Source organism: Parambassis ranga, chromosome 2 (assembly GCF_900634625.1).
Source record: "Parambassis ranga chromosome 2, fParRan2.1, whole genome shotgun sequence".
In the NCBI taxonomy this organism is placed as follows: Eukaryota; Metazoa; Chordata; class Actinopteri; family Ambassidae; genus Parambassis; species Parambassis ranga.
In genome coordinates, this window is record NC_041023.1 from 414,466 (window position 1) to 439,454 (window position 24,989).

Consider the following 24,989-nt stretch of genomic DNA (forward strand, 5'->3'; position numbering starts at 1 on the left):
TGGAAAAAATGACTTGGGCAGATTTCTTTTTGATCTAATTATTCGAGTGAATAGAAAGTTAGAGACTAAATTGACCTTGCAGCTTTATGACCAAATTTGGGATTTACTGGAAGAGGAACATATTATTATTCCCCCAGATTTCTCTCTTAGCAAGCTGGTTTATAAGAGCCTGATCAAAGAGTGGAAATACCCATTCAATGTGGCCTTTCATGTGTCTGCTGGGCTGCCGACGATGGACAAACACATAATCAGTAGTTTCCTGGAACATGCTACAAGAAGCAAGACGTCAGTGCTACGAAGAACAAGAACTTCTTCTCACAGTTTGCAAAGCCCTTCATGAAGAGTTCAGGCCCGACTTCCTTAGACACCCGGGGGCACCTGTAGTAGACGCACACGACTCACAAACACCTGTTTGTGAACTTGTCTGCAGTCTACAAAAAAAATATTAAAAATAATTAAATAATATAAAATAAAATAAATAAAAAACCTAAAAAAACTTCTACTACTTCTTTTATTCATACTAAATTATTTAGAAAACAAATAGCTGTTAAATAATATTTTACTTAAAGAATAAAATAATGCAATAAAAAATGTAATTTCTCTCATAATAACTGCGATAAGTGTAACTGTCAACTCTTTATTCATATTAACTGGAGGTCACAGCCAGGGTCCTGGACCAAGTTTTTGCACTGGTGCACCGCATCACACTTAACACCGCAGTTTGTCGTTTAATTGCTGTCCGTATATTGTTGTACAGATCAGGCCTTATCTTGACATCTATCTTAACGCAGACGTTCGTTTCACATTCTCTCATCATCTGCAGCCGCATCTACTGTTTACCTGAACATGAACAGGCTTAATAATCACATATCATCCTAAACTGAATTTGGACCATGTTTAATGAACACAGGTAAATAAAAACATGTTGTAAATGTACTGATAGTAGATAGATAGAGGGGGGTCTGGGGTCCTCCCTCCATTAATGAAGTAGATGCTATTTCCTGCATTCTGGTGGATTTGAACAGAATGTAAACACCTACTTTACCGACAGAAGTAAAGGCTTAACTCAATAACTATTACTGAGAGATTCAATAATAACTCCCTAGTTATAACAACCTAGTGCTGGTCGCTCAGACTGGACATGGCGACGAGCCGTCCAATCAGCTCGCACTAAATCCAGCATCCGGTCGGTCCAGAGTTTACAGGAGCCCATCTTCCTCCTACTCTGGACACAGAGTGTTGTGGCAAAAAGTAAAGACTCTAAAAAGACTCTGAAATGATGACCGAAAAGTTTATTACAAGCAGCTGCACAGGGAGAAGCACAGAACAGGTCCGACAGCTCTCAGTGCTTCTCCGCCGAGCAGGAGGCCGTTACATGTTTTATATATTAAACGTGTCCTTCAATTCTTCAACTTCCACCAGGCTTAATGTGACATATTAACCCTCTGAGTGTGCAGGTGCAGTTCTTCTCCATCCATCACGCACACATGATGTGATTCAGGATTTTTCCACCACAAGAGACACTGAGGAGCCACAGGAATCAAACCCAAACCCAGCACACAGAGGGGCAGTGAAGGTGCTGCTGAAGGTGTGGAGGTGGATCAGTGTGTCCGAGGACACTCTGTAGAAGGACAGAGTGCCAGCAGGACAGTCCACATACACTGCTACTCTGCTGGAGGAGGAGGAGGAGGGGGAGGAGATGGATGTTTCTCCACCATCTTGACAGACAGAGTAACCATCTTCATTGGAGCACCTCAGACACCAGGGCACATCGCTTCCTCTCAACCAAACCTTGCTTCTCCTGTAACTCACTGATACATACACCTCTCCTCTCCACTCCACCTCCCAGTAACAGCGCCCGGTCAGATGGTTTCTACACAGCAGCTGAGGACGCCACTCGTAGAAGCGGTCTGGATAGTCAGGATACGGCGGCTCCTCCCTCACACGCGTCACCGTCCTGTTGTGGTCGGACAGCTGGAGGTTTGTGTTCACCGAGTCTGTGTCGACCTGAAGCTGACAGAGATCTGACGGAGACAGAGACACAGTTAACCTCTGCTGCCTCCACCCCTCTGCTGCCTGACAGGCTACTCATTCATGTTTAATGAGGAACACACACTTACACTTCCTCAGACCAGGAGCCACCCTCCGCTCTCCACCATGGTCCACCCTGCAGGAGGAAACACCGTCAGAGGGATCCTCTACCAACAGGAGGAGGGTAAGGGGAGGAGGAGGAAAAGAAGGAGGAGGTGGAGGAAGAGGAGGAGGTGGAGGTGGAGTAAGGGGAGGAGGAGGAGGTGGAGGTGGAGGTGGTGGTGGTGGAACACTAGGTGGTGGAAGAGGAGGTGGTGGTGGAAGAGGAGGAGGAGGAGGTGGAGGAGGAAGAGGAGGAGGTGGAGGTGGTGGTGGAAGAGGAGGAAGAAGGAGGAGGTGGTGGTGGAAGAGGAGGTGGAGGAGGAGTAGGGGGGGAGGAGGAGGAAGAGGTGGAGATGGAGGAGGAGGAGGAGGAAGTATAGTAGGGGGGAGGAAGAGGAGGAGGAGGTATAGTAGGGGGGAGGAAGAGGAGGAGGGGGTGGAGGTCGAGGAGTAGGAGGAGGAGGTCCATACCTGAGCGTGTCCAGTCCACAGTGTGCAGCCTCAGCACGCAGCAGCTGCACTCCGGAGTCTCCTGGATGGTTGTAGCTCAGGTCCAGCTCTCTCAGGTGGGACGGGCTGGAGCTCAGCGCTGAGGCCAGAGAAGCACAGCCGTCCTCTGTGATCAGACATCCTGACAGGCTGGGGGCACAGAAACCATCAGGAAGGAACCATACAGACCCTCAGCATGAACCTGGAGCAGCATTTAACTGAACCCTGACCTGAGAGTCCGCAGCCTAGAGTCGGGGCTCCCCAGTCCAGAACACAGCTGCTTCACTCCTGCATCCCCCAGGTCGTTGTTACTCAGGCTCAGCTCTGTCAGATGGGGGGGGCTGGAATTCAGAGCTGAGCCCAGAGGAGCACAGCTGGTCTCTGACAAGCTGCAGTGATACAATCTGAATAAAGAGTTAAAGACGTCAGTAACTTCTTGTCTGCAGTCATGCAGCGTTTCATTATCAGAGAAGAAGAAGGTTCAGAATGTACCAGCAGTACACCCCGTACAGACACTTCAGCTCAAGAGCTCTGCAGCTCCACCTGTGGAGGTTTTAAACCATAAGGATCCTCCATGTGGATCAGTCTAAGAGCAGCCTGATGTCTCACAACTCAAAAACAAAATGGAGTCTGACCTCAGAGTCTGCAGTCTGCAGTCTGGACTCTCCAGGAACCCGCACAGCTGCTTCAGGCCCGAGTCCTGCAGGTTGTTTTTACTCAGGTCCAGGTGTCTCAGATGGGAGGGGTTGGACTGCAGAGCTGAGCCAAGAGGGGCCCAGCTGGTCTCTGACAGACTGCAGCCAAACAGCCTGAATAAAAGACATTGAAGAAATCATTGATAACCCAATGTGATCAGGTTACGGTGTACAGATCAATATCACAATATCAATGAGACAGAAAGAGTCATTCCTGAACAGGTCTGTAATGTCCATGTGGACTTCAGACTGGAGCTGGTCTGTCATCAGATCATGAGGACTGAGGAGACAGCTGCTGACATGAAGGATGATGCTCTTCATGTAAACTGTCTGTGCTCCCTGTGCTGTCCGTCAGTCCTGACAGGTGCTCTGTGCAGTCTGAGACAAACTGGACGCCCATATTTCATAAACCTGATCATGAATAATAACAGAGAACTGACCTCAGAGTCTGCAGTCTGCAGTCTGGACTCTGCAGTCCAGAACACAGCTGCTCCACTCCTGACTCCTGCAGGCTGTTCCAGCTCAGGTCCAGATGTCTCAGGTGGGAGGGGTCGGACCTCAGAGCTGAGCCCAGAGAAGCACAACTGCTCTCTGACAGACTGCAGCCCCACAACCTGAGTAAAGAAGAACAGACACTGAAGAAATCATTGATCATCCAATCAGACGTGATCAGGTCCAAATGCACAGATGAAGAGAACTGACCTCAGAGTCTGCAGTCTGCACTGAGGACTCTGCAGTCCAGAACACAGCTGTGCCACTCCTGACTCCTGCAGACTGTTCCAGCTCAGGTCCAGATGTGTCAGGTGGGAGGGGCTGGACTGCAGAGCTGAGGCCACGACTTCACAGTGAGTCTCTGAGAGTCTGCAGCCAGGAAGTCTGTGAGGACAGGAACATCAGAAACAGGACACTTTATATAAAGACAAAGACACGGCTGACATGTTCCAATGAACACGTGGACCTCTGAAGGACCACACATCTGGATCTGTGAAGGCCTGAACCACTAATCTACACTGATTCACAATCATCATCACATCTGGACTCACCGAGCCTTCCTGCAGTTCCTCACAGCTGGGATCAGTCTCAGTCGTCCATCCTCTGTTGTGTTGTACCTGTCCAGGTCCAGCTCCTCCAGAACCTCCTCTGACATCTGCAGCATGTAGGCCAGAGCTGAACAGTGGACCACAGAGAGGCACTCTGACCTGGTCTTTGACCGCAGGAACTCTTGGATCTCCTGATGGACTGAGAGCTCGTTCATCTCCATCAGACAGTGGAAGATGTTGATGCTTCTGTCAGGAGAGATGTCACCAGTGTTCATCCATTTCAGGTTGTTGATGATTCTCTGGGTGGTTTCTGGACTGGTCTCTGTCTGACCCAGCAGGCCTTGTAAGAGCCTCTGATTGGACTGCAGAGAGAGGCCATGAAGGAAGCGAACCACCAGGTCCAGGTGGCCATTTTTACTTCGGAGGGATTTCTCCATGACTCTCTTCAGGAAGTCATCCAGAGAGGAGTGTCTGTACTTGTCTCCCAGGAAGTCCTCCAGCCCCTCGGTGGTCCTGTTGGTGTAACAGAGGATCAGGTGGAGAGCAGCCAGAAATTCCTGAACACTCAGATGGATGAAGCAGAACACCATGTCCTGGTACAGGCCTCTCTCCTCTTTAAAGATCTGTGTGAACAGTCCTGAGCACACTGAGGCTGCTCTGATATCGATGCCACACTCTGTCAGGTCTGATTCATAGAAGATCAGGTTTCCTTTCTGCAGCTGATCAAAAGCCAGTTTCCCCAGAGACCGGATCATCTCCCTGCTCTCTGGACTCCAGTGTGGATCCGTCTCAGCTCCTCCCTCATACTTGACCCTCTTGACTTTGGCCTGAACCACCAGGAGGTGGATGTACATCTCAGTCAGGGTCTTTGGAAGGACTCTTCTGTCTCCAGAATTCAAAAGATTGTCAAGAACTGTAGCAGTGATCCAGCAGAAGACCGGGATGTGGCACATGATGTGGAGGCTTCGTGATGTCTTGATGTGGGAGATGATCCTGCTGGCCCGCTCCTCCTCTCTGAACCTCGTCCTGAAGTACTCCTCCTTCTGGGGGTCGGTGAACCCTCTGACCTCTGTCACCATGTCCACACAGTCAGGAGGGATCTGATTGGCTGCTGCAGGTCTTGTGGTGATCCAGAGGCGAGCAGAGGGAAGCAGCTTCCCCCTGATGAGGTTTGTCAGCAGCACATGCACTGAGGTGGACTCTGTGACATCAGTCAGGACCTGAGTGTTGTGGAAGTCCAGAGGAGGTCGACACTCATCCAGACCATCAAAGATGAAGAGCACCTGGAGGTGCTGGAAGCTGCAGATTCCTGCCTCTTTGGTTTCAGGGAAGAAGTGATGAACAAGCTCCACCAAGCTGAACCGTTTCTCTCTCAGCACATTCAGCTCTCTGAACGTGAATGGAAATGTGAAGTGGACGTCCTGGTGGTCTTTGTCTTCAGCCCAGTCCAGACTGAACTTCTGTGTTAGGACTGTTTTCCCGATGCCAGCCACTCCCTGTGTCATCACTGTTCTGATTGGTTCCTGTCTTCCAGGTGAGCCTTCGAAGAGGTCTGCTGGTCTGATGGGGGTTTCTGGTCTGTGTGCTGTCCTGGATGCTGCTTCAATCTGTCTGACCTCATGGTCCTCGCTAACCCCTGCAGTCCCCCCCTCTGTGATGTAGAGCTCTGTGTAGATCTGGTTCAGAAGGGTTTTCTTTCCTGCTTTGGCGATGCCCTCAAACACACACTGGAACTTTCTCTGCAGGTCAGACTTCATCTTCTGTTGACAGCCAGCGAGGACCTCTGCAGAAACAGCAGTTTGTTACGACATGTGTCCCCGGGAGACCTTCCCCCCTGTGGACGGTTCCCTGACTTACCTGAAGGCTCTGAAGGGACGTCTTTGAGGTTCTCCACCAGGTCATTCCTGCTGATCTTCACCAAAACCTTCTTCATGACTTTAATGGAGTTCAGATGGTAGGTGTTCAACATCTGGTCCACCGCAGTCATCCGGTTCGCTCTTTCAAGTCGAGACTTTGGGATGGGCAGGAAGTCTTCTAGAGTCCCCCTCTGACACAGCAACCACTTAAACTTCTCAAACTCCTCTTTTCCCAAATCCTCCAAAGTCTGCAGAAGCACCTCTGGAGGGCATGCCATCCTGACAGGTCTCAGAGGTCTGTATCCGTCCTCTGCTGGTTCTGCCGTCTCCTGCTGCGACCACAGGGTTCCTACAGGTTTACACTCCCAGAAAAATGAAAACCAAAGAAGAACAGGTCTGTTCTGGTGGAGGATCGTGGCCTTTAACGTCACTTCTGTTTCTTTAATGGAACAAAGGAAGCTGTGACTGACAGACAAGCTGCTGCTGATCAATATCGACAGAAACTCTGGCGAGCGACTGGAGGACAGCAGAGAACAGTCGGAGAGTTCTCACCTCGGAGCTCAGACGTCCCCCTCCTCCAGAGAAGTAACCCAGCTGTGACATCACAGGATGTTTCCTCATACCAACTTCTGTGAAACAAACAGGAAGTGAAACTTCATACTCTAAATGGTGTCATCGCTCACACACATTCAGTGTAAGGTGTGTATAACTTCAATATCTAACATGATTTATATCTCACTGTGATCATATCTGACCTGTCTGCTGCAGGACAAACTGCTGCTGATCCATACATTCATCATCCATACCTCAGTCTTTACTTTGAGATGTTTTCATTTGTCATTTCTTTTACTTTAATGAGTTTATTTATGTTTTAAGTCACTGAGTGAATTTATTCTTAATCTTATTGTAATAAAACATTTCAGCGCTCAGTGCAGGAACCACCAATGGGCAGCAGGGGGCGCCATGGTAACATGGTCTGAAAAGGTGAGAGCCAGAAGACAACCGACGGGCTGAGAGGCTGAGCTGGAGAGGTGGAGGTCAGCAGAGACTGAAGCTACATCCAGGTGAAAGTGTCCGAGGGAAGAGAAGCCGCTTCTATCAGTGTGAAGAGTTTAACCCTGTGCAGGCTGTGGCCTGAGCTTCCGTCCCTGCAGGGACGTGACCCACACGAGGACACACATACAGAACCGGCTTTAAAGACACACTGCAGCCTTTATTAGGATGAAGCAACAAGTACAAACAATGACATCAGCATCACACGGTAACAAACACGACACACGTCAGAGTGACACTGCAGCACACACCAGCATCAGGGCTGCTCACTGGAGAGAAAGAAAATAAAAATCATATTCATCACAACATCATGAGCCACTTCAGAACCCCGCCTTTAAGATACACCGTGTGAACAGCACAAACATGGACACAAGCGTCTGAACGTCCTTATTAACGTGCCACGCTCAACGATCCAACGCGCTCCGACACCCGGCGCCGTCACCAACAGGAAGGACCACAGCAGGACCTTCAGGTACACAACACACACAAGTTTAAACACGACAGCACACTTCCAACCTCATATATATATATATATACACATACACACCTGTTAACACTGGTACACTGCAGGTGCTCATTCAAAGGGCACGACTGCACACATGTCTGAATACACACACCTGCAGAAACACACAGAACATCAGCACGCATGGCACCACCTCAGACCTTCACCTGATGACGGCGTATAGAAAGGTGGGAATACTTAACCTTTCATTAAGGGAAGCTCCTTCAGCTGCGGACATCCGGCGCCTTCACGACACCAACAGGAAGGACCACAGCGGGACCTTCAGGTACACAACACGCACAAGTTTAAACCCACCAGCGACAGCACAGTACGTCAGCTACACAGCCTTAATGACATTAAACACACGCTCCGGGACGCACCGTCGCCGCCCTCCTGCACCGGGACGCACCGTCTCCGCCCTCCTGCACCGGGACGCACCACGATCCTCATCAGCTCGTCACGTGTCACCGACAACAAAAGGAGAAACAACATGACTGTAATTCAATCAAAACACATCAAACTGATTTGTCACATTGACTTGTGTGGACTGACCCGGTGCAGCTGGGCTGACCGGCTCCTCTTCATACTGCAGCTCTGCCAGGAGGTCCTGATGACGTGCTCTCTGTGATGCAGGTGGAGCAGCATGCCGACAGGCCTTAGTGTTGAGGGTGATGGAGGTCTTCACTCCTTGGGACTCGTCTGAGCCTGTTAGAAGGTTCTTCTGACTCATCGCTCAGCAGCTCAGCAGCACCTCCAGCCTGTAGAAACACAGTCACATGACACAACTTCATCCTTTCATGCGGTCCGTATGATACAAACACTTCAGGTTCATTAAGACTCTCCTAGCTCCACCATACCTGCAGGCTCCAATGGTCCCAACAGGAAAGGTGGTTGGCTGGTACACGATGACGCCGCGGCGTGATGTCACTGAAAAGGCCCTGGAACAGCTGGAAGAAAGGAAAGGGTTAAATACAGAGAATCACTGAGTCCAAAATGCTGCATTTAAAAAGGCTCCACCCACCGTTCCTACTGACAGACCTCGGCCTGTGATCTCTGACGCAAGGGGGCGGAGCCAGAAAAGGCTGGCCGTGTCCTTTTCCAGCCGTGACTCCGCCTCCTACATGTCCAGGTGAGAGGCAGCACAAACACCCAGCAGCATGCTGCACATGAAGCACACTACACAACACAATTCCTGACAGGACAGAGGTGATGACATCACAAACACACACGTTACACAGAACCACACAGTGACCCACATGTTACACAGAGCCACACATGTTACACAGAGCCACACAGTGACCCACATGTTACACAGAGCCACACAGTGACCCACACGTTACACAGAACCACACAGTGACCCACATGTTACACAGAGCCACACATGTTACACAGAGCCACACAGTGACCCACACGTTACACAGAGCCACACAGTGACCCACACGTTACACAGAGCCACACAGTGACCCACATGTTACACACACTGAATGTTTCATAGTTCATGGTTCCAGTCCTTCTGCAGGCGTACTGATGACACTGATGGTTGTTGAATGCCACACCGTGATGTTCCAGTGATCCATGACTTCACCCAGGTTTGGGTGTAGCTGCACTTGTTGGGGGGGGGGGGGTCCTTTAGGACCATTTTCATTGACCTGTGCACTTCCGGCTCCTGCCAGCCCCCCTGTGGGTCTGTCTGATGGTCCACGTGTCTCCTTTGTGTTGTTTTATCCACTTGAACGTTGCTTGGAGAAGCTGTCGGTGTCGGCTGTGCAGCACGTTTGTTGTGTTGTTGTGTGCCAGTCCCAGTCAAGTCACTAACCCCCATCACTACAACCACACTAGATACACCTGAACCACAGACTGAGCTCAGTCCACACACCCTGACAACATGCTACTACACTATGAGGAGGAGGACAACCCCACCCAGAGCCCCTCAGTCAGTCAAACAGTCAGGGCACGCCTGTGATGCCACATCCCTCCGCTGGTCCTGGTGAGATGGAAGGCAGAAGCTCCGGTCCTCCAGGCACAAGCATCTTCCTGTGTCTTCCGTTTTGCAGATGGTGGTCTGAAATTCGGCGGGGTCCAGGGACAGCGTGTTCAGCCAGAGGGAAGCGGTTTAAATGCGTTTCCATCTGGCTGAATGTATTAATCTACATAAAATGACCCTGAAGTCTACAGAGTCCACCTTACCTCGACCGTTCAGAGTGAACAGTCAAAGAAACAAGCCTGGCTGCATCCCGCTGGCTGCCGGAGGGCCGGGCGGAGGGAACGGAGGCGTGATGTCACCTGAGGAGGAGCGGAGGACAGATCATTTTAACACAATCACATGACGTTCTGTGTTTCCATTGGTGACGATGTGCGATGCAGGCTTCACCTGGCTGAAGAGGTCCCTTCGGCCACCGAGTCCATCGCAGCTTCTTGGAGGCCTGCGGGGTCAAAGGTCACAGAGCAACATGATGAGTAAGCTGCTGGATGGAGACCCTCAACATGAGCTGCACACTTACTACCCGACTGAAGTCCAGGCTCCACGGAGCAGCTCACAGCAGGTCTGAGGAGAAAGTCACAGCAGCACGGTGAGCGCCTCCACTGATTGACTGACTGTCAGCATGTGTCAGGGTGCAGCCATACTACCTCGCCTGCAGACGTCCAGGCCCTGTGGTGCAGCTCCACGGTGGAGCTCCATGGTCCTGAGGAGCAGAGAGTCACAGCATGAGCGCCTCCACTGAGGTGTCAGCATGTGTCAAGGTGCAGACATACTACCTCTCCTGCAGACGTCCAGGCCCTGCGGTGCAGCTCCGTGGATCTGAGGAGAGAAACACACACAGCTGTATCATCAGCGTCTTCACTAGAGGATGGAGACATACTACCTCACTCGGACGACCGGGCCTCATGGTGCAGCTCCGCGGTCCTGAGGAGAAACACAGTGAGAGCAGCATGGTGAGCGTCTCACTGGGAGGATGTGTCGGCATGTGTCAAGGTGGAGACATACTACCTCTCCGACAGAAGTCCAGGCCCCGTGGTGCAGTCCCGTGGTGCAGCTCCACGGTGGAGCTCCGTGGTCCTGAGGAGCAGAGAGTCACAGCATGAGCGCCTCCACTGAGGTGTCAGCATGTGTCAAGGTGCAGACATACTACCTCTCCTGCAGACGTCCAGGCCCTGCGGTGCAGCTCCGTGGTGCAGCTCCGCGGTGGAGTCCTGTGGTGCAGCTCCGCGGTGCAGCTCCGCGGTGGAGTCCTGTGGTGCAGCTCCGCGGTGGAGTCCTGTGGTGCAGCTCCGCGGTGGAGTCCTGTGGTGCAGCTCCGCGGTGGAGTCCTGTGAAGACAGAAGAAGCCGTCAACACACACTCCTCACACACTCCTCACACACTCCTCACACACTCCTCACACAGCCCCTGAAAGCCCTGCACAGCTCAGACAGCTACAAAAGCTAAGAAGCCCGCTAACAGCTGATAAAAGGCAGCGTGGTGACGGAGGACTGGACAGGAGCTGCCACTGAGAGACTAACGGCTACAAGAAGAGAGGCGGGCAGAGCTACAGTGACTACAGCCGAGCTCCACCCGCCATTATTGATACACCTGATATTTGGATGGCAGCTCGTCCTGTCTGAAGAACTGCTCAGAGTCCGTCCTCCACCACCTGCTGCTTCTCTACCGCTCCCTCCGTCACAGTGTGAGCGCTCTGCTGCTCCACCTTCTTATTGATCCTGGGATCTTTAACTTTATAAACATACATCTAAGACTGTCAGGCCGCAGTAACACACAGACACACGCACAGACACACACACACAGACACACACACACAGACACAGACACACACACACACACACACACACACACACACACACACAAACACACAGACACACACACACACAGACACACACACACACACACACCTTATTTAACCCTTCCATCACGTCACCTCTTCAGTTCAAGCACCAAACATGCAGCTGAACATCTCATGTTAATCTAATGGCCCAACGACTCAACACCTCCTGAAAGGAGACAACAGTCCAGGAGCAGCTCCACCCGCTCCACCCGCTCCACCAGGCGTCCGTCTGGTGCTCCTCTTGTCCTGACAGATGGACTCCCAGTCTTCAGTGCTTCCATGTGGATCTCTGATTGAATGGAAGGAAAACGTTGATGTGAGTCTGTGGTCCAGGACCCTCGTCCAGGTCCCGACAGCTGCTGAAGGCATCGATCCTTTGTCGATCCTTTGTCGATCCTTTGTCGATGACTTCATTCTTCATCTCTTCAGAGTTCAAACTCCTTTTTCAGCAGCTGCTCCACTCCAAAAACCAACAACTCTCTACCACACAACCACAGCACCACAACACTAACACAACACCAACACTACCACAGCACCACAACACCAACAACTCTCTACCACACAACCACTGCAACACAACAGAACCACAACACCAACAACACTAACACAGCACCACCACAACGCTAAAACATAACCACAACACTACCACAGCAACAACAGAACCACCACACCACTGCAACACTACCACAGCACCACAACACCAACAACTCTCTACCACACAACCACAGCAACACAACGCTAACACAGAACCACAACACTACCACAAGATGCCGGCATCCACAAGACCCTCAACATCCACAAGACCCTCAACATCCACAAGACCCTCAACATCCACAAGACCCTCAACATCCACAAGACCCTCAACATCCACCCACACCCACGCGGCTGCCTGAATGAGTGTCAATCAGTATTGACTTTTGTGGCTAAACGCTAAAGTCTAACTTGTTTTATTATTAATATCAACAAATCTATTAATAAATATAAATACATGTTTTGCTAGTCGTGGCTTTTTGGGACAAACTGCAGCTGTTCTACAATTAATCATTAAGTTTTTACTACAATATGATCAATGTGGAGTCGGTGCAGTCTGTCTTTTGGTGCTAATTAGCTTTAGCAGCTGCCTGAAGGAAGGTGAAGGAGTGAAAGGAAAGAAAGACAGGAAACGAAAACGTAGCTTGAGACGGTCCAGCGTGGGGACGGTCCAGCGTGGGGACGGTCCAGCGTGGGGACGCCGTCCCCTCAGGCCGCGGGCCGGTGGCTGCAGCGTGGTCCTCAGCTGTGGAGGACAGGACAGACTCTGACCACTCTCCCCCGGGTGTTGGTGACGACCTGTGACGCAGGTTCCATCTCACCTGGGTCAGCACGCTGCATACATGAGGCGGGTCCACCTGGAAGAAAAGAGTCCTCTTTAAAAGTGCACGCTGACGTAGATGCAGGTGGAGGCCTGCTGGTTGTAGCTCTGACCCATGTGCTCTGATCATCACTTTCAGCTGTGACTCTGGAACCCGTGCGTTTCCCCTGTTCACCACTAGATGGCGACAGACGTTCTCAGTTTGGAAGCTTTGACTTCATACTGACATTAATGAAGCATTTTAATGTCCGCACCTTTCATCATCCAGGCATGTTTGGACAGAGGGAGGACTCCACAGCGCTGCTCCGTCACCTCCTGCTCCCTCCTCCATGTCTGTGATCAGCTCCATCAGCTGCAGCAGCACCTGCTGGGTCCAGCCCCTCGGTGGTCGCCATGGTCCCCGCTGCTTCCAGGCCTTCCTGTGACCCGTTTCTCTTCTTCAGTGGATGTCCCGCCAAAGCTGACGGTGCCGTGCGGTCACACCGGCTCTCGCTGCCGTTACCCCGGGAGGTGGTGTTACTGAAGCCGCCGAACGTCCGCAGCAGCCGGGGGGAGGGGGGGGCAGCGCTCACCTGCTCCGGGTTGTTTGAAAAATGGCGCCGATGCGCGGGAAATGTATCGCTTCGTCTTTTTCTTCTTTGGTTTAATGGGGGGGGGGCTACGTTTGAGGTGCTCTACCGCCACCTAGCGTTCTCCTCACCACACACTGGACTTCAATGCTCATGGTCTCTAACAATATACAGAGCGGCCTCGTTAGAACCACTGTGTTCTGGCAGGTGAAACAGGTGGAAACACTGTGACAGCAGCAGCTGTGGGTCCAGTCCTCTGACACATCCCAGACAGGACCTCACAGAACCTCACAGGTCTCCAGAGGAGAACGGAGCAGCTGCTACATCAGGCCACAGAACGAGTCACTGGAGCCCTCAGCTCCTCTGAGCTCCATCCTAACACAGCTGGAGGCAGCGGCTGCGTCTGATTGGTCGGTTCTGATCATGGTTACATCACACAGGTGACTTCCTGTTACACAACACGTCTGCTGGACTCTGAGTCATCTGCTCCAACCGTCACAGCACAGTCAGCTCTGCTGCATGTACTGGAGCACATGGCAGCATGCAGCATGGTGGACCAGGTCAAAGGTCTGTGTTTAACTTGTCCAGATGTCACGTGTGCTCATCATCATCACCATCATCATCATCATCATGAACAGATCACATCTCCATCCTGTTTACTGAGGCAGTGAAGGGATACCCGGCGCCCGTCGCTTCCTCGCAGAGATGCGAAGCCTCGTCAGAAACTGACCAATCAGAGCAATTAGAAAATCAATCAGATGATGGATCACTGAGTCTCTCTGACACAAACAGTCCATACCTGCAGGAGCCTGTCCACAGCCGCCCAGAACCACTGGATGACAACGTGGTTGTCATGGTAACATAAACACACACATACGCAATAGGAAACAAATGTGTAATGACACATGGGAGTTGTAGTCCTCACAGGCCGAAGTCACCGTCAGTGTCTCGTTCCAGCTGCTAGCAATGCTAGCTGGGTTCGTGGTACAGCCACAGGAGGGCGCCATAGTCACCGCTGCTGACATAAAAAAAAACGACATTAATAATGACATGAACAGACCAGCAGGTGGCGCTCAGCAGTCAGACAGGATGTGCTTCTTGTCACCCTGCAGAACCCTCTCTGTGCTGTTCGAACTGCAGAGACATCCAACACCAGCAGGGGGAGCTCCTCTACACATCAACAACAAAGCATCAATAATGTTCAGGTGAAGGTCGCTAACATCCTGCTAACTGATCGTCTGTCCTGCAGCGCCCCCATCAGGACACCTTTCTGCCTTTGATTCACTCGGACATGGAGGAGCAGATTTATGGTGTGAGGTAAAACACGTGTGTGTGAGGTGAGTGATGCATGGTGGGAAATCGTTTAGCGCCCTCGCCGGCCCTCGGCGACAGCCCCCGGCAACGGGATGAGAAACGAGGCGGCAACGAGGACGTAATTTGAGAACGAGAGAACGAGGAGGACAGAGTGACGGAGGGAAGGGTGAGGAGGGTGAGGGACGGAGGAGACAGAGGCGAGGGAGGACAAAGGGACGTCACATGACAGAACAAGGAGAGGAGGAGGAGGAGGAAGAGGAGGGGGGAGACAGATCGGGGGAGCTCTCTCTCTGTCGAAGTGTAAACGAGGCGAGAGCGTCACTTCTCCTTCGAGCCAATTTGAATAATGAGGCAGTCTAATTTCCCTCACACACACACACACACACACACACACACACACACTAACACAGGCAGAAAACACAGACACACACACATCCATCCATTTGACACCCTGATAGCATGTGTGTGTGTGTGTGTGTGTCTGTGCGCGCGCACACACGGATGTTTTTTCTCTGCAGCTGCAGGTGAAGCTCGTCTGCTTCTCTTCCAGTGAACAGACAGGGGGCGCTGCTGCACCAACCAGACCTCCTGGAGGAGGAGTCCAGGCTGCTGCAACACAACAAATCAATAAATAAAAAATAAACAAAAACATCAGGGGGGTGCAATACCTCCAGTGACCACCAGAAGAGGTTACATCCTGATCTACTGCAGTGAACACGGCTGCACTCGTTCACTCTGTCGCCCCCCAGAGGACAACGGGATGTACGAACTCTGGTCCTAACGCGATAAGAAAAACGTAACAGTTTACGTAATTAAAGCATCATTATTCTGTATGTTAACAAGAGGGGGAGGAGGGAGGAGGAGGAAGGGGGGGTGGAGGAGGAGGAAGGGGGAGAGGACGAGGTGGAGGAAGGGGGAGAGGACGAGGTGGAGTGGGAGAGGAGGAGGAGAAGGGGAGGTGGAGGAGGAGGAGAGGGAAGGGGGGGTCTAATTGATTTTCTCATTTTCCCTCCCTGGAAAGAGAGAGAGAGAAAAAGAGAGAGAGCGATGACAGCTTTGGCAGTGAAGCAAGAAAATGTGTGTGTGTGAGTGTGTGTGTGAGTGTGTGTGTGAGTGTGTGTGTGTGTGTGTGTGACCTTGTCTGGCAGTGTGTGTGCGAGAGGCACCGGGTGGGCGAGCGAGCCAGCGAACAGCGAGGGGGAGCCTTGAAACCGTCTTGACTCCCTCCTCCTCCTTACTCTCTCTCTCTCTCTCTCTCACACATGCACACACTCCTCGCTCGCCCCGCACATTCCTGCGAACCCTCTCTCCCGGCTCCACCGTCAGCTGACCTCTGACCTTCCTGCTGGTCCAGCTGTGTCATGTGACCTGTGGATGGATTTTATGCTGAACTAGCACAATAAAGCAGAACGCTAATTAGCATGCAGCAACAACAACAACACTGTCAGCATTAGAGCGCACACAGGACCAAAGAGGGGCCGCTGGGTCCTCCAGAGGTCCTCCTGAACAGACCCCGTCCCTGTTCAGGGTCAGAAGGACTCTTCAGGAAGTTTCTGGGCCCTTCAAGGGGTCGGTTCAGGATCTGGGTTTCATGCTCTTGAAGCCGCCATAACACATTTAGGACACTGCTGTCAGGAGGAGGAGACGTGAAGTGAAGCCTCACACACGGGTCACAAGACTGAAGGTCCGCCGACAAACCCCTGATCTGAGAGGACGGGCAGCACACACCAAATCTCTGCCCGCCGCCTCGCTTCCAGGCGCCTCTCACACACACACACACACTGCTCTGCAGCGCTGTGTACACAGACAGGCTATTCATCTTTCCCTTCACCAGCATCAATAAATGATGGCTGCGCTCTCTCTCTTTAAATATTCATCGGCAGCGCTGCTCGTCTCGCTCGCTAAACAGCCAGCCGACCCACACACACACACACTCACACACACTCACACTCACACACACTCACACACACACACACACACACACACACTCACACTCACACACACTCACACACACACACTCACACACACTCACACACACACACACACACTCACACACACTCACACACACACACACACACGCACTCACACTCACACACACACACACACACTCACACACACTCACACACACACACACACTCGCTGCGGTGCATTAGCAATTCAATCCTTCGTCTTCACACACACACTGGGCTGACAGCGCTGCACAGACGTCTGACAGGAGGTGACGCTGATGAAACTTAACGCTGCTGGACGCCTGCTTCATCAACACTTAAAGGGACAGTCCGCCATGTCATCACAGCTCTGTGACATTGGTTCTTTTATTGTGAAAATCATGCAGGTGTGTGTGTGTGTGTGTCCTCATAGAGGTGGAAGAACAGACGTGTGTTTTCAGGAGAAAAGTGAATAATGTGTGAGTCACCTCTCTCTCTCTCCATCAGGATGAAAGGGTGTGGGCGATCAAAAGGGAAGACCAGGCCGAGCGAGGACATGCAGACAGAGAGAGAGAGAGAGACAGAGAGAGAGAGAGCATCCAGCCTCTGTCTTGTTTGTTCCGGTTTTGGAGGCAGGCTGTCCGCTCAGAGGACAGGCATCATGGCGCACTTCCTGTCCGCCGCAGGCTCCGCCCACTCAGCAGGACCTCCACCTTCATGTGGAGACAATGCTAAACACTCGTGTGAACTTCAGGTCAGGGTTAGAATGAGGACTGACTGCCGACCTGCGGGACTCAGAGGCGTCCTAATGTCTCCGTCTTATTTATTGGACTTAAACATGTTGAATACAAAATGACACACAAAGGTAACAAAGCAACAACGTCCACACACACGGCCTCATATTTACACCAGGTTCAGGTTTACAGTGTCCGTCCACCCAGGACGTTTAGAGTAAGAGTCTCAGGAGCTGGTTTTGACCCTGATGCTCTTCCCCTTCCCCCGCTCCTCACTCACATCCCTCCGGACTGAACCCATTTTTATCCCCAGGTCCTGGATGTGGACTCGGACGTTGCCCAAGTTCCTCTGCCAGGCGGCGTCCATCCTCATGGTCTTACCTGCCGGGCTGTGACAGGGGGTAGCTTGTCTTTTGGGTGCTGTGCTGCTGCCCCCCGCTGTCCGACGCTCCGAGCCTGACTCTGGCTCTGCCTGGCTGCAGGTCCCAGCGGTCGGAGCAGCGCTGTGTGTGGAACCTGACACCCCGTCGGTCCTACGTGCCCGATGGTGTGGTTTCCACATGTTAGCGTCCACTGCTCCGTACGAATGGACAGATGCAGCCCTGTTCTGATCCGGGGTCGGATCTGATGTCACAGCAGTCTGGCCTCGCAGTCGCTGTGGTTCCCACATGCTGGAGTCCATCTTAGAGTCCAGATCAGAGTGACCGTGTCTCCGAGGTTCCCACATGGTAACCATCACATGTGGCCTTGTTGGAGAGAGGACCCCCACCTTTTTGGTCCCTGCTGTTAGGGGTTCCCACATGGTAGCGTCCATTTTAGTTTCTGTTCTGGGTTTTGGTGGTCTGGACTCAGCAGTCTGGCTGCTCAGAGTTCTGGCCCCTCTGGCAGCGGCCTCAGTTCCCGCTCGCTCTGGGGGAATACGCTGCAGCGGTGATGGAGGTGGGGTCGGAGGCGGCGAGACTTCCAGCGAGTCCCAGCGACTGTCCACGAACTCCAGGGATGAGCCGAGCATGCCGGCCAGCTCGGGGGTGGCCTCCACCAGCTCCAGCGGGTCCCTGATGTCGGGCCTGAAGCAGGCCAGCTCCTGCTCGTCAGGACCCGTCAGCAGCTGCGACAGGGACGCCTGCCGGTAGAACTCGTCCTCTGGGACGGACTGCACGTTGAGCTGCGGGAAGAGACGGCGGAAGGACCGAGACGTCATCCGAAGGCGACCGAGGACATCAGCGAGGAGGAGCCAGTTCCTGGGACTGAAGAGAAGAAGAAACACTGATTAGACGTACAGCCATCATGGCCGCCGCACAGAGGAAGCTGCGCTTCATGTGTTCTGCTGCTGCAGCTGAAAACATCCACGCTGCTGTCATTGATTTACCACGCCTGTCGATGTGTGTGTCAGTCAAGGGCACACACACACACACACACACACACACACAGCGTGGTGAGCGTGTGTGTCGCTGCGCGGCGGCCTCGCATCCAGAAAGAGCCATTAATACAACATCAGACGGCGGCGAGGCGAGAGTGAGGCGAGGAGAGAAAGAGAGAGGTGGAGAAAAGCGACAGGGGAGGAAGCCGGAGTGGAAGCCAATTAGCCGCGTCGCCACGGCGAAGCAATCCTTGTTAACGAGCGCTCCGTCTGTCCCTGCTCTCCTCCGCGGAGGACGCCTCTCCTCTCTCACACCATCCCCTCCCCCCTCCCCTTCCTTCCTGCCACCTTAATTGGTGTCTGAGTGTGAGAAGACGTGTTAGAACAACACTGAGGACGAACGTGTGAGGACGCAGAGCGGGTGTGGTCCGTGGTGGCCTGTGATAGTCTGTGGTGGTCTGTGGTGGTCAGTGTGGTCTGTGGTGGTCTGTGGTGGCCTGTGATAGTCTGTGGTGGTCTGTGGTGGCCTATGATAGTCTGTGGTGGTCTGTGGTGGCCTATGATAGTCTGTGGTTGTCAGTGTGGTCTGTGGTGGTCTGTGGTGGCCTGTGATAGTCTGTGGTGGTCTGTGGTGGTCAGTGTGGTCTGTGGTGGTCTGTGGTGGCCTGTGATAGTCTGTGGTGGTCAGTGTGGTCTGTGGTGGTCAGTGTGGTCTGTGGTGGCCTGTGATAGTCTGTGGTGGTCAGTGATGGTCTGTGGTGTCTGTGGTGGTCTGTGATGGTCTATATGTGGTCTGTGGTGTGTGTGGTCCGTGGTGGTCTGTGATGGTCTGTGGGTCAAAGGTTCTGACTCACCCCTGTGACAGCGACACCTGGATGTTGTAGCAGGGCAGCAGCGGCCGGTCGGACAGCTCGAATTCAAACACCTCCCTCCTGGCGCGCTGCTCCTCGTCCTCTTCGTCCTCTTCATCCTCCTCCTCCTCCTCCTCCGGTCCTGGTGGGTCAGCGAGGATGTTGTAGAGTCCTCCTTCATGGGACGGCTCTGTACAAAGACACAGAGTCCACAGTAACACATGCTGGTTCCTTTGGTCTTCACTGGTTCTGTTAGCACCAGCTCTCAGCTCAGCTGCATGCATGTGTGTGTGTCTGTGTGAGCGTGTGTGTCTCTGTGTCTGTGTGTGTGTGTCTCTGTGTGTGTGTGTGTGTCTGTGTATGTGTGTGTGTCTGTGTATGTGTGTGTCTGTGTGAACTAACCACACACTGAGCTGCCGTAAAACTCCCAGTAGATTCCTGGATCGCCCTCTGACCTTCCCTGGAGGTCAGTGAGGTAGTCTGCAGAGAGACAGCCGCAGAGTCAGAGGCTGAATCAAAGAGTCTACCAATCAGAGAAGAAGGCAGCACGACGAAAACAACAGAGCCACACACACACACACACTGACACACACACACACACTGACACACACACACACACACACTGACACACACACACATTGAAAGATGGGAGGAAGAAGATGAGTGTTTGTGTTCAGCCGGCTCGTCGCTGCAGCGCTGAGTAGTCGGATGCTGGCAGGAGAGAGTGTGTGTGTGTGTGTGTGTGTGTGTGTGTGTGTGTGTGTGTGTGTGTGTGTGTGGCGGTAAGCTGTTCTGGGATTCAGCAGCCAAGCCTCATTAAACCCCTCTGGAGAGAGAGAGGGAAAAAAGAGAGATGGAGGGAGAGAGAACAAACACAGGCAGGGAATGGTAATCAGACAGGCAGGCGAGAGCACACACACTGACAGACACACACAGGCACACACTGACACACTGACAGACACACACAGGCACAGACACACACACACTGACAGACACACACAGGCACAGACACACACACACACTGACACACTGACAGACACACACAGGCACAGACACACACACACTGACAGACACACACAGACACACACACACTGACAGACGCACACAGGCACAGACACACACACACTGACAGACACACACAGGCACAGACACACACACACTGACAGACACACACAGGCACAGACACACACACACTGACACACTGACAGACACACACAGGCACAGACACACATACACACTGACAGACACACACATACACATACACACTGACAGACACACACACAGACACACACACACACACAAGGACACGCACAGACACACACATGCTCACACACAGACACACACAGCTTTCCTCCTTGTGTATCTTACAGATCCTGCTCATGTCTCTTTGTTTGTGTCTTTTCTCTGAGACGTCACACATCAGTGGGACTGAAACATCAGTAGTGAAGTTGTTGTTCTGTGAATCGCCATGACGACGTCAACAGTCTGCCCAATCAGAGCAGAGTCTGCCTGTCCTACAGAGAACTACAGACGGACGGACTGACACAGGAGCTGCAGACATACCCTCCAGGAAAGTCTCCATGGGAGCGCTGTGTGTCATGTTCATCAGCCCCCGCCCTGAGTAGGAGGTGAGGGTGGGGTCAGCGCCGCAGGCCAGCAGCAGGCGCACCACCTCCATGTGGTCGTTTTCCACGGCGTCGTGAAGCGGCCTGAAGAGGACACATCAGTGAGCACGTACGCCGACGACACACAGATCTACACAAACACGTCGGACGGACTCGTACCGTGTCCCATCCTGGGCACTGCAGTTCACGTCGGCTCCGTTCTCCACCAGGTGGCGCACAATCTCCAGCCAGCCGCGAGCGCAGGCCTCGTGCAGGGCGCTGTACCCTGCGTGGTCTCTGTGGTTGACGTCACAGATCCGTCGCTCCAGACAGTGCAGCACCACCTCCTGGAGACACAGAGGGGAGGTTTTATTTACACACACAGTCTGAAGGAGCAGGAAGAACCACAGGACCAGGACCAGGACCAGGATCAGGACCAGGGCCAGGACCAAGGCAGGGCCAGGGCAAGGGCCAGGGCCAGGAGTAGGACTAGGACCAGGACTAGGACCAGGACTAGGACTAGGACCAGGACCAGGTTTATATGTGAAGGCAGTTCTTTAAAGGACCATTCCACCACTTGTTTTTCTTCTTCCTCCGCCGCTCTCTCCACCATGATTGCAGCTTGAAAACCTCTGACTGTGTGTGTGTGTGTGTGTGTGTGTGTGTGTGTGATGGATGACGGCTTCATTTGCACACTGAGCTCGTTAGCTTCACCGCTGCACCTCAACGAGAGAGAGAGGTAGAGAGAGAACGAGCGAGCGGGAGGCAGGGCGATACTTGTGAGTCCTGACAAGAGCTGTCACACACTGCATGAAACATTCACTGTGTGTGTGTCTGTTTCTGTGTGTGTGTCTGTTAGCTCCTCCTTCAACTCCATTACAAAGCATCACAAACAAGGTGGAGGAGCTTGGAGGAGGTGGAGATCTGCAGGCCGCCCAGGACCTGCTAGAAGGACTCCCGGCTGGCCCGGCTCTGACTCCTCCCACACACCTGTGTGCGTCTGTTAGCTCACCTCGTATCCCAGCCGAGCGGCGCGCTGCAGCAGCGTCTCTCCGGCGTTTTTGTTCACAATGAGCCGACGAACCTCCGGAGGGATGGGCCGGGTGGAGTGTGTGTGCTGTGGTGAGGGAGGTCTGGAGGCGGGCGAGCGAGGTGGGTCTGATGGAGAGACCTGTGTGTGTGTGTGTGTGAAAACAAGAGACATTAAACATGATTAGCATGTGCACGAAGATTGGTTTCATTAGCCACCAGGCAATTAAAGACACACACAGGCGCTCTCCTCCATCCATCACTGTCACACACACACACAGACACACAGACACACACAGACACACACACACAGACACACACAGACACACACACAGCCCCACTTTTCCAGGCTCGGTCTAAAATAGCGCTGTCACCACCTCTGCTCTCACGACTGAGTTTGTGTGTGTGTGTGTGTGTGTGTGTGTGTGTGTGTGTGTGTGAAGCCTGAGGCTGATGACAGAAAGCTCAGGAGGAGGGGGGGGGGGGGGGGGGGAAGAGGAGGAGGAGGAGGAGGAGGAGGAGGAGGAGGAGGAGGAGAGGAGGGGAGGAGGAGGAGGAGGAGGGGAGGAAGAGGAGGAGGGGAGGAAGAGGAGGAAGAGGAGGAGGGGATGAAGAGGAGGAGGGGATGAAGAGGAGGAGGAAGAGGAGGAGGAGGAGGAGGAGGAGGAGGAGGGAGGAGGAGGAAGAGGAGGAGGAGGAGGAGGAGGAGGGTTTGTCTGAAAGTAAAGACGAAGTAGAAGAGAAACAAATTAGGACTCTCTCTCTTCAGTGCTGGCATGCCTCGCTCGCCCTTCTCCCAGTGTTCCCCGTTGTGTGTTCCTCTTGTTGCTTCTGGCGTGTTGTTGTGTGTGGTTGTGTTGTTCTGTTGTTGTGTGTGGTTGTGTTGTTCTGTTGTTGTGTTGTTGCCACTCTGGATCACACTTTGGCTCCAAAAACAGAGCAGCGCCTGTCAGGATCAGTTCTTGTTGTGTTGCTGTTGTGTTGTTGTGTGGGGTTGTGTTGCTGTTGTGTTGTTGTGTGGGGTTCCACAGGGCTTCAGATCAGGTCCTTTTACTCCACCTCCACCTGAGGAGCTGAGCAGAGCTGAGCCTGCAGGACTGATGGAGGTCCAGATCGTACAGATCTTGTGTTTCAGATGTTCCACACATGGATTTATGTTCGGCTCGTTAGAAGCAGGTAGAAACCACGGCAACAGCCGCCACCGCTCAGCAGGCAGGCGCCGTGCACATGTTAATGTGTGTGTGTGTGTGAGCAGGCCTGTCAGATGAAGCCGCTCGCCGACACGCATCAGCAAACAGGAAGCGAGCTTTGTCCTGGAGGTGCACGTGTGTGTGTCTGTGTGTGTGTTTTCTGGCGCAGCTCAAATAAAGAGGAGGGGGGTCGAGCGAGGGAAGTGTGTGTGTGTGTGTGTGTGTGTGTGTCCTCACTGCCCTGAGGAAATCTCCGGTGCAGCAGCTGTCAAAACGGCACAATCCTCCGCCACACACACACACACACACACACACACAGAATATTATTCTTCCTCCATAACCTTCAATCACTCTCTCTCCCTCCCTCTCTCACTCGCCCGCTCGCTCTCTCCTTCATTCTAATCTGCAGTGAATTAAATTACACTCTCACACACTCACACACACTCACACACACACACACTCACACACACACACACACACTCACACACACTCACACACACTCTCTCTCACACTCACACGTCCCTGCTGAGTTTTCCCGGTGAGCTCCAATCAGAACGATAATTGCAGCGATTAACAGACGAGCGGGAGCGAACAGGCTGCTCGCCGCTCTGCTTCGCGGCGCTGCTTCCACTCTGACCTGCCGCCATCTTGTTCCTGTCACATGGGACAGATTTAGTCGCCTGCTGACGTCTCTGACCTGGCGTGTTGGTGTTGTGATCCCTGACTGAGGAGCTAGAAGCTCCATGTTCTCTCTATATGCAGACGACCTCCACCTCTCACAGCTCCACTCGCAGCTCCATGTTCTCTCTATATGCAGACGACCTCCACCTCTCACAGCTCCACTCACAGCTCCATGTTCTCTCTATATGCAGACGACCTCCACCTCTCACAGCTCCACTCGCAGCTCCATGTTCTCTCTATATGCAGACGACCTCCACCTCTCACAGCTCCACTCACAGCTCCATTCAAAAACACAAATAATCTAAACTGACCTTCCCGCTCGTCTCGTCGTCGCCGCTTCCTCCCTCATCCTTGGCGTCTCCTCCGGTGTGCTTTGTCTTGCAGGGTCGCTTACCCTTTGGCTTGTCAGGGTCATCGTCATGGCAGCAGAATGGATAGGCTTCAGGTGAGCAGGAGGAGGAGCAAGGCAGAGGAGGAAGAGTCGGTAGGAACGTGGAGAGCCTGCGGCCTCCCTTAGCTTCTGGTACTTGTCGTAGAGGCGGGAGGAGGTGAGGGAGGTAACAGGTGTTGGAGCCGGTTGGTGGGGGAGATGGGAGAAGGAAGAAGGCGGAGCCACACGGAACATGAAAGAAAACAGTGATGGTTTTTATTAAAATTAAAACATGGTGACTGAAGACTGCCAGGAGGAGGCTGTTAGCATGAGGCTAACACTGTTTTATGCTCAAACTTTACACACAAACCCTCTGTAGATATGCTAACTGCTACTGGCTAGCTTCCAGAGAGCCTCAG

At 52.9% G+C, this 24,989-nt stretch overlaps 1 protein-coding gene and 1 pseudogene across 4 annotated transcripts; both read right to left on the reverse strand.

Annotated features, from left to right (window-relative positions):
• Positions 1-845: 845 nt before the first annotated feature.
• Positions 846-6,790, reverse strand: LOC114431978 (NACHT, LRR and PYD domains-containing protein 12-like). 4 transcript variants are annotated; one of them, XM_028399693.1, is made up of 9 exons: positions 6,215-6,790; positions 4,361-6,140; positions 4,020-4,193; positions 3,758-3,931; positions 3,258-3,431; positions 2,853-3,026; positions 2,605-2,772; positions 2,121-2,167; positions 870-2,024 (listed from the first exon to the last, which is right to left on the reverse strand). In XM_028399693.1, the coding sequence occupies exons 1-9, from the start codon at positions 6,489-6,491 to the stop codon at positions 1,498-1,500; spliced, it is 3,495 nt and encodes a 1,164-aa protein (XP_028255494.1). In that variant the 5' UTR covers positions 6,492-6,790; the 3' UTR covers positions 870-1,497. The 4 variants fall into 4 exon arrangements, with proteins under 4 accessions (XP_028255497.1, XP_028255494.1, XP_028255496.1 ...); XM_028399695.1 differs by lacking the exon at positions 2,853-3,026 and having other exon boundaries at positions 871-2,024; positions 2,605-2,746; positions 3,406-3,431; XM_028399694.1 differs by lacking the exon at positions 3,258-3,431 and having other exon boundaries at positions 872-2,024.
• A 10,751-nt stretch (positions 6,791-17,541) lies between these two features.
• Positions 17,542-24,989, reverse strand: part of LOC114431548 (BCL-6 corepressor-like) — a 21,797-nt pseudogene continuing 14,349 nt past the window's right edge.